Source organism: Rattus norvegicus, chromosome 10, assembly GCF_021556685.1.
Source record: "Rattus norvegicus strain SHRSP/BbbUtx chromosome 10, alternate assembly SHRSP_T2T, whole genome shotgun sequence".
Taxonomy (NCBI): Eukaryota; Metazoa; Chordata; class Mammalia; order Rodentia; family Muridae; genus Rattus; species Rattus norvegicus.
Window position 1 is genome coordinate 71,080,001 of NC_141543.1, and position 9,687 is coordinate 71,089,687.

General features: G+C 47.1%; 1 protein-coding gene across 3 annotated transcripts in view; it reads left to right on the top strand.

Annotated features, from left to right (window-relative positions):
• Positions 1 to 7,299, top strand: part of Adap2 (ArfGAP with dual PH domains 2) — a 29,576-nt gene extending 22,277 nt beyond the window's left edge. For 2 of the 3 annotated variants that reach the window (XM_087573953.1, XM_087573954.1), the window contains 4 exons: positions 1,132 to 1,194; positions 2,807 to 2,884; positions 3,759 to 3,987; positions 5,117 to 7,299. In XM_087573953.1, coding sequence (XP_087430079.1) covers positions 1,132 to 1,194; positions 2,807 to 2,884; positions 3,759 to 3,987; positions 5,117 to 5,139 — 393 coding nt within the window. In that variant the 3' untranslated portion in view covers positions 5,140 to 7,299. 3 annotated transcript variants of the gene reach the window in all.
• Positions 7,300 to 9,687: the final 2,388 nt, after the last annotated feature.

Sequence of the window (9,687 nt, forward strand, 5' to 3'; positions counted from 1 at the left end):
CTCACAACCATCTATAATGGGATCTGATGCCCTCTTCTGGTGTGTCTGAAGACAATGTGTTCATAAAATAAATCCTTAAAATTTTTTTTCCCTCCCCCCCTTTTTTTTAATTTTTTTAATTTTTTTTATTTTTTTTATTTTTTTTTTATTTTTTTTTTAAATTTTTTTTAAAAAGTAGGTTGCAAAAAATTAAAAAAGAAGGCATAGGGAGTCACCTCTAGTCCCTGGAGGCTTCTCTGAGTATAGTGTTGGAGACAGAGTAGGCAGTGGACTCACAGAGACAGGAAGCTTACCAAGGTAACATCTGGCCGAGCCAGAAGAGGTGCTGAGACTCTGGGAGTCTCCTAACACCGAGGCCAGAGTTGTCTCAGTCTGCCCTGCTATCTTCTCTTCACCGCTGGTGTCAGAGTCTGTGACCCTGGTGGGGAGTGACGTGGTACACAGGAAGCTGGCCTGCTGCCTATCTGCCCTGAGTGTGAATCCCACCTCCTCATGCTGTCATATCAACCAGATGACATCAGCAAAGTCTTCTCCCACATCTCTATGGCTTAGTTTCTTTTTTCTCCTTTTCTTCCTCTTCCTCCTCTTCTCCCTTCTTCTCCTTCTTTCTTCCTCCTTCCTTCTCCTTTTTCTTTTTTTTTTTTTTTCTTTTCTTGAGATAAGGTTTCTCTGCGTAGCCCCAGCTGTCCTGGAACTCACTCTGTAGATCAGGCTGGCCTCAAATTCAGAGCTCTGCCTGCCTCTGCCTCCTGAGCACTGTGGTTAAAGGTGAGCACCACCGTGCCCGTGACAAGTGGGTCTCTTAAGAGTCTTGCCTGCGGCGCTTCTCTTTAAGATTAAAATACAGTTTGGTCATAGCAAGGAAAAAAAAAAAAGAGTCTTGCCTGCTCTATTATCTGAGACAAATGAACTACTTAAACTATAACTGGGCCATGCAGGAAAATCATATTGGGGCTCATTGACTGGCTTTGCTGAAATATTTGTATTATATCCAGTTCATACTCCAAATATAAGCCATAAGCCATACACCCTTCCGCTTTCCAAACTTCTCTTTGTCTTGGGGTCAAGTTCAGTCTGAAAGCTTAAGCTCTGTGTGTAAATGGGATCGGCCTCGTCTCTCTCCCTCTCCAGCTCGTGCCTCTCATCACCAGGAACTACCTCAAACAAGGCTTCATGGAGAAGACTGGTCCAAAGGTACATTCTAGTGTTTTCTGTATTACTTAATATGGTTCTATTCCAACCACAGTTAAAGCAGTGTGGGGGTGGGGCCAGAGGACGGGAGGGAAGGAAAGATTACCAATGTTTGTGAGTTTCTCTGTTGATGGACTGAGTAGAGACTAGGAGTTAGCTGATGTGTGACCCAGCCTTGCTCTGAGGGTTTCTTCCTCTCTTGTCCCATCCTGTCAGCTTCACCAGATCCTCCCTCTGATCACCGTTAGACTCTAACCTCAGGAAAAGGAATCCCCTAGAGAGACGGCTTCTTAAATGGTTCAGAATCTGCTGTGCTAGCAGTCCACCAGGACAGTGTCAGAGAGACTTGGGCTAGTCCGAAAAAAAACAAAACATGGCCTTGAACCCTTCCTCCTCACACTCAGCCTGGCTTCCCCATCCTGTGCCTCCTCACTGATATAAGGAGGACAAGGGCTGCCCCTCAGAGAAGGAGTCTGGGCTTTCCTGTAAACCAGACAAAGGTTGTACAGACCCAGACTCTCAGGAGGCTGAGGCAGAAGGATTGCAAGTTTGAAGCTAGCCCAACAAAGTCAAAGTCAGTCTGCACAATGTAGTGAGTCCCTCGCCCCATCTCAAACTGGAAATTTAGGGTGTGGAGATAAAGCTCAAGGCAGAGGGGGCTTGCCTAGCGGGTATAAGGTCAGGGGTTCAATGCCAAAACACAACTATATAATGTGTTACAGGAAGTGTGGTAAGAGGGGCCTGAAAGGTGTTGGAGAACAGTATGAAAATAAAAGCCTCAGGAGCCGGATGCTGGTGGCACACACTTTTAATCCCAGCACTCGGGAGGCAGAGGCAGGTGGATCTCTGTGAGTGTTAGGCCAGCCTTGGTGTACAGAGCAAGTTTCCAGGACAGTCAGGGCTACACAGAGAAATTCCCAACCCCCCACCCCAAAAAAAGCCTCAGAAGTTAGAAATTGGTCAAGTGGTGGTGATGGTCTCCTTCCCTCAGATGACAGGCACAGTCCCTGGTTTTTGCCCTCTTCTCCCCCGAGCCAAGGGCAGCACTTTCAACTTTGCAAACAGGAGCCACTTCTGACTTCCATGGCTTCCTTTTTCTGAGACTTATTTGTCCACAGCCCAAGAAAGAGGGAAGTAACCCTTTCTCTCCTGGGCAGCACGTAGAGGTGTAGAGCAAAGAACAGGGAGGGAGGGAGGGAGGAGGTCGGGGGCAGAGAGGGGTTGGACTAAGGCCTCGTGAGTCTGTCCTGGTTCCTGGTAGTATAACCCTTCAACTCCAGTGCACCAGAAGTAGAAGCAGGGGATCCCTGTCAGCCTAGCCAGGACTACACAAGCGAGACCGGTCTCAAAACAAACAAGCAAATAAACGAACAAAACGAACAACCCAGAGTCTGACCCGGTGCTCAGACCTGTGAACTTCAGTCTTAGTCCGGCCGTTACAGGGCCATTTTCTGGGGAGGGTATGCTTTCCCAGGCGCTGGCACCAGGGAGAAGCTCTAGTATGTCTGATTGCAGAAGCCAGGTTGGAGAACCAGTGTGATGGCCTCTCTCTGAACTGGCCCTGACCCCTATGCCTGGCTTTGTCACATCTGTTAAGAGTTCCCTTCTTTTACAGCATAGAGAACCCTTCAAGAAAAGGTGGTTTGCCTTGGATCCTCAGGAGCGGAGGCTGCTGTATTATAAGAACCCCCTGGTAAGAGCCATCCTCGATTCCTCCTTAGCATGGGCCCAGTCAGGCAGGTTAGTGCTGATCTCAGAATATACAGAAAGACTAGCACCCAGAATCCCAGGGCAGTGGAACCCAGGACAGGAAAGCCTGAACTTCTGCCTCTCACTCAACTCTTACTCAGAATCCCCAGTGCTGCTAACTGTGCTTAAAGTAGGGTGTGACCACTCCCTTGTAAGCAGGAGGTCCGGAGTGGAGTGGTCAGGACTCATCCGGTTTGGTGGGACCCCGGGCTCTATCTAGGCTCAGTCCTGCCATCGTGGAGCCGTGCCTTGGCCTGGGTACGCACTTAGCTCTCTAATGCTGCATTTCCCTTCTGCAAAATATTGGCTCAGCATGAATGCCTTGCTCAGAAGTGGCCATGATGAGTATAAAGGTTGCTAACATGTAACAAAGCCCAGGGCCACCAGCCTGTAATCCCAGCCACTGGGGAGGCTGAAGCCGTTGGATTGCAAATTCAAAGACTCCCTGAACTTCAGAATAAGTTCAAGGCCAACATGGGTAATTTAATGAGACCTTATGTGAAAATTAGGGGGGGGGCACTCTAGGCTCTGCTGAATGCTTGCTTGCCTAGTGTGTTTGGGACTCTAAGCACAATCCTCAGGAGCCAAAACAAAGCAGCGAACTGCCTTTGAGTTCCTGTGCCTGGTGTGCACTCTATTGTTAGTATTTTCAGTAGATTCGTGTGTGATATAATTGAGGTTCTAACAGTTCAAATCAAAGCCCAATCTGGCAATAACATACACATCTCTTTACCAAACTTGACCTTGGGACTGGCCAGGCTGCCAGGGCTCTTCTGGCCCAAGATAGCCTTTGATGACTGCATGCCTTCCCTCCGCAGGACGCTTTTGAGCAGGGCCAGGTTTTTCTGGGAAGCAATGAGCAGGGATATGAAGTATGGGAAGGCCTGCCCCAGGGCATCCGAGGGAACCGCTGGAAGGTCGGACTCACGGTCATCACTCCGGAGCGGAAATTCGTCTTCACCTGCCCCACGGAAAAGGAGCAGCGGGAATGGCTGGAGAGTCTGCGGGGTGTCCTGTCCAGTCCCTTGTCGCCCCTCCACCTCCTCAGTGAGAAGTGGGGGGTGGGTGGGGATTCCTTTGGGTGAGGGCAGAAAAGGGCTTCTTCACTGTGGTCCCGGAGGGGCCTGACTCAGCTGTTTGAGTCTCCCTCACTTCCTGCCAGAAAAAAAGCACACATTGCACATTTTTGTCAGAAAGTCCCTTCCGCACCAGTTCCTCTATGCGGCCATCCTCATGAACTCCAGGAGGAGTCTGGCCCTAGCAGAACTGTAGAGGTTGGCTATACCCTCTGGTCAGACCCCCACCCCCACCCCCACCCGTTCCCCAACATGCCCTTGTCCCTTTTCTCATAAGAAGACACTGGCCTGGGATCCTTAGCAGAGGACACCCTGCTGGGAACACACTGGGATTCTGGATTCCTGCCCACCCAGAAGGAAGGCTATTTTTAGTGTTCTCTTGTCTCCCTCCCCTGTCCCTCCTCTTCACCCCAGATGGGTCACAAGGAGACTGTTCCCATCTGTTGACAACCCCGTGAAAAGCAGAGATGTGCTGAGTTAGGGCGGAAGCCTCTGACCCAGGGCAGAGTTTCCAGGGCATAAAGGAAAAGCCATGTATTTGAGAGAGTATAACCTGACAGGTGACCCCAACAGCCCTTGGGGGAAACTCTGGTGCCTCTCACCAGTATGAATACAACTGTCTCAACCTGGCATGGTAGCTAGCCTATGCCTTTAATCTCAGTGTTGGGGGCAGAGGCAGGGAGAACTCTGTGAGTTCAAAGCCAGCCTGGTCTACTTAGTGAGTTCCAGGACAGCTGGAGCTACACACTGAGACTCTGTTTCCAAAACCCAAACTAAACAAAGGGACAAACAAACCCAGCCCACAACTGTCTTTGCCGTCCTTTTCCCAGAAGGCAATTGAGCACTCCAGCAGCTGCTCTCTGTGGGCCTGAATCCCTGAGTCTCTGCCACTGCTTCCTCTGTCTCCTGTCTATCTCATTGGTCTGCTTTTGTTGTCTGTTTTTTATTGGTTTTTTTTTTCTGTTTTATTCTCATTTAAAGTTTCTTTTTGCTTCCAGTGTTGTCCTGGCTCCCTCTGTCACACCACACTTGTCCCTTCCATGTCCCCCAGCAGGGCAGCACCAGCATGGCCTTCCCCAGCCCTCTTCTTTCTCTTGCAGCCACATCAGCAAAGAGTGGCTGAGGCCTGAGGTGACCCATCTCGGAGGATCTGGCTGGCCACTGAGCACCTGAAGTCCTGGAGAAGTGTTCACCTCAGCCCTGGTTGTCCAGAAGGAAGTCCTGAGGCCAGCAGCTGCCCTTGCCTGTGAACTCTGTGAAGGTGAGGTTTATCCTACGACTCCCTGGGCTCCTTCCAGAACATTTCCCAGTCTTGAGGAGTTGGGACCGAGAAGAATTCAGCTCTCCAAGCTTAGATGTCCTCATAACTGCACCGAAAGTCAGCCATGGTGATGCGTGCAAGTTGAGAGGCAGGAATGCCATGAGCCCAGTGCCAACGTGAACCACCCAAGGAGTTCAAGTCTAGCCTGAATTGCATAGCAAGACCTTGTCTCAAACAACAAACAAACAAACAAACAAACAAAAACAAAACAGAAAAAACAGCAGTCAGGAGGCAGAGACTGACGGATCCAAGACAGTCACAGCCAAGGCTGGTTACACTGAAAAACACTGTCTAGAAAAACTAAGAACAAAAAACAGAAACAAAAGCAAGTAAGCAGGGTTGGGGATTTAGCTCAGTGGTAGAGCGCTTGCCTAGCAACCGCAAGGCCCTGGGTTCAGTCCCCAGCTCCGAAAAAAAGAAAAGAAAAAAAAAAAAAAAAAAGCAAGTAAGCAAACAACAAACCAAAACTACAGATAGGGGTGGACACTGCAATAAAAAAGGTGCCCACAGCATCCAGATTGTACAAACGGAAAAATTTTAAAGTTTAGTCTGAACTTAACTATGAAGAAATAGTCAGACATTTATTTATTACTTATATGTTGCTATGCAACTAGCTTGGGGCTATTCAAATGACACAATTATAAAAGATGAAATTGGCCAGGCATGGTGATACACGCCTTTAGACCCATGCACTCAGCAGGCAGAAGCAGGAAGATCTCTTTGAGGTCAAGGCCAGCCTGGTCTACATAGTGAGTTCCAGGACAACCAGAGCCACATAGAGAATTTGTTTAAATAAACTGAGGGGAGGGGGTGGCACAGACAGACAGACCAAAGCCAGGGTGGTACCTATAATTTTAGCATTAGGGAAGTAGAGGCAGGAAGATCAAAGGCTCTGCTATTATACATAGAGAGTGAAAGGCTAACCTGGGCTACATGTTACCCTCATTCAAAAAAGAAGAAGAAGAAAAAAAAAACCTGTACCAAGTCATGGCAACAAATGAAGTTTGGGATTCTTGATTGGAACCTGGACTTAAAAAGAGAAACCTTAATGTTAGGTGGCATTGATGGTACATGCCTTTAAACCTAGTACTTGGGAAGTAGAGGCAGGCTAATCTTTGTGAGTTCAAGGCCAGCCTGGTGTACCAAGTGAGTTCCAAGATAGCCAGGGTTACACAGAGATTCTGTTTCAAAAAAAAAAAAAAAATCGGGAGAGGGGCTGGCATTGGCTGCTCATCCAGAGGTCCTGAATTCAATTCCCAGCAACCATATAGTGGCTCACGACCATCTGTAATGGGATCTGGTGCCCTCTTCTGGCTTGCAGGCAGAACACTACATAATTTAAAAAAAAAAATGAGAGAGAGGGAGACAGAGAGACAGAGGCAGACCTTGGAGCTGGATTGATGGCTCAATAGTTAAGAGCCCTGGCTACTCTTGCAGAGGACCCAGGTTCAATTTCCAGCACCCACATGGCAGCTTACAATTGTCTGTAACTCCAGTTCCAGGGGATCAGACACCCTCACACCAATACATGGAATAATTTTAAAAAGAAGCCACTGCACTGTAAAAGACATAATTGCTGTTGGAGGAACTAGGCTCTGGATGTATATTAGACAGCAGTGTTGTAAGGCTGTAACAATCATGATGTTTGTACAGAATGTTCCTGTCCCGTGGGACACAGACCAAAGTAAAATGTGGTGATGTCTATGGCCAACTTTTAAATGGTTCAACTGAAGAAAAAGTCAGTATATGTATATGTATACACGAATGGAATGCGCGCGCGCGCGCGCGCGCGCGTGTGTGTGTGTGTGTGTGCGCGCGCACGCGCGCATTTCTATAGCTATATACAGAGAGCATACCACTGATGAATCTGGATGAAATGTAAATTGGACATTTATTTTCCTACTTGTGAACATTTTATATAGATTTGAGTTTTCATATTAAAACATTGATAAAACACCCAGACTTCACTCTTCAGAGTCAATGTTTTTTCTGTAAGAATCCAATATTGGGCTGGAGAGATGGCTCAGCGGTTAAGAGACCCAAGCACTCAGGTGGTTCAGGCAGGACCACTTGAGCCAAAGAGTCTGAGGGCAGCAATCTGGTGAGACACTGTCTCAAAGTCCATGGGAGGGGTTGGTAGCCTTCAGTGGTAGGCTGTGTAGTTAGTTTTGCAGGGAATAGTGGTGACCAAAGGAGGTACTAGGGTTAAAAGTACTTATCAAACCAGAACAGATATAGAAAATTAAATTAAATGCTGGGGTTGGGGATTTAGCTCAGTGGTAGAGCGCTTGCCTCGCAAGCACAAGGCCCTGGGTTCGGTCCCCAGCTCCGAAAAAAAGAAAAGAAAAAAAAAAAAAAGATTTCCAAGAGGGCTGGAGCAACAGCTCAGCGTTTAAGGGTCCTTGTTCTCTCATAGAGGACTCTGGTTCCCAGCACCCACAAGGCTACTCTGGAAGGATAACACCAGTTCCATAGGCTCCATCGCCCTCTTCTGGACTCCATAGACACTGCATGCACATGCAGATCAGATCATATGAGAAACAATTTTTTTTAAAAAAGATTCTTTTTTCTTTTTTTTTTTCTCCGAGACAAGGTTTCTCTGTATAGCACTGGGTGTGCTGGAAATCGCTCTGTAGACCAGGCTGGCCTCAAACTCACAGAGATTGGCCTGTCTCAGCCTCCTGAGTGCTGGGATTAAAGGCTTGTGACACCACTGCCTGACTTAAGAGCATTGACTGCTCTTTCAGAGGTCCTGAGTTCAATTCCCAGCAACCCACATGGTGACTCACAACCATCTGTAAAGGGATCCGATGCCCTCTTCTGGTGTGTCTGAAGATAGCGACAGTGTACTCATATAAATCAAAAATAAATCTTTTTTAAAAAAAGGAGAACTTCCTCAGATAACTCCATTTCTGTACACATTTGAGGAGAAATAAAGACCTCAGGTAATGTAAAAAATGGTGCTGTCTTCATTGTCACAGTGCTTTGCAAAGATGAAAGCCAAACAAGGAGCCACTTGGGTCCAATTAGTTCTGCCATTAACTCGGGAACACAAGAAAAGTCGCTTAACTATTGCCTGACTTATTATATTTGAAACACGGAAGTCGGAGACTGGAAACGTGGCTCAGAGTTAAGAGCACTGCAGCTCTCACAGAGGACTTGAATTTCCGGTCCTCACATCAGTCAGCTTGCTAAGTACCTGTGATTCCAGCTTCCGGTGGAGAGTCCATCCTCTCTGGCCTCGGTGGGCACACCCATGTGCACCCATGTCTAAAAATTATGTTTAACCTTTAAAAAACTATGAGGAAGCTGCACTGATTGTTGAAACTCAAGGTAAATTACGTGTATCGATTACTTCCCAAGCGCTGGGCCCAGACTGCATTACAAAAGGCGGAAACTGCTAATGCAAGTTGTAGCCTACAGGGGGCAGCAAGCAATGACGTGCAGGCTCCTTCCTCTTAAGAAAGTGACAGTAAAGTTGACATTCTCCAAACTACGGAGAGGTTAGTCAAAGGGAAGGGGCAAAGGAAATAATTCAAGCCGAGGAAAGGAAAGTCTCAAAGACCTCAAGTTAGGAAAGAAGAACTGAAAGAAATCTCATATGATTGAAATGTTAGAGAGAAACAGATGCCGGGGTTCCTGTTCAGTGATTCGTTGTTTTTTCTCCTTTCAATGATAATGAAGAGATGTAATGGACGTTCTCTCGTCTCTTCAGCAGAGTGAGGTGGTTTTTTAAGAGATTCCATATGTATATGTTAATATATATGTATATTAATTATACACACATGCACACACATGCTTTTTCAAATGACAGTGCCTCATGTAGCCCAAGATGGCCTTTTCTGTCTGTCTTTGTTTCTTTGTTTCTTTCTTTTTTTGAGACAGGGTCTCTTAATGTAGCCCTGGCTGTTCTGGAACTCACTCTGTAGATCAGGCTGGCCTCAAACTGATCAGAGATCTGCCTGCCTCTGCCTCCTGACTGCTGAGATTACCGATGTATGCTTTCATGCCTGGTGAGAGTCTCTGAATTTACTGACCTTTCTTTGAATTCTCCAGTCAAAAGAAGCAGCAACCTAAATTCTGGATGTGTCTCTCCAGAACGAAGTTCCCTGGGGAGGCGGGTCCTCTCTAGCTTCTGATGTTCTTTGGACATGTCTGCTGAGGTACCTGCTAGAGCAGTGATTCTCAACGAGTGGGTCATGATTTCTTTGGCAAACTCCAGTAATCACATGACTATTCAGAACAGTAGCAAAATTACAGTTATGAAGTAGCAACAAAAATAATTTTATGATGGGGGGGTCACCACAACATGAGGAACTGTATTTAAGAGTGGAAGCATTAGGAAGTTTG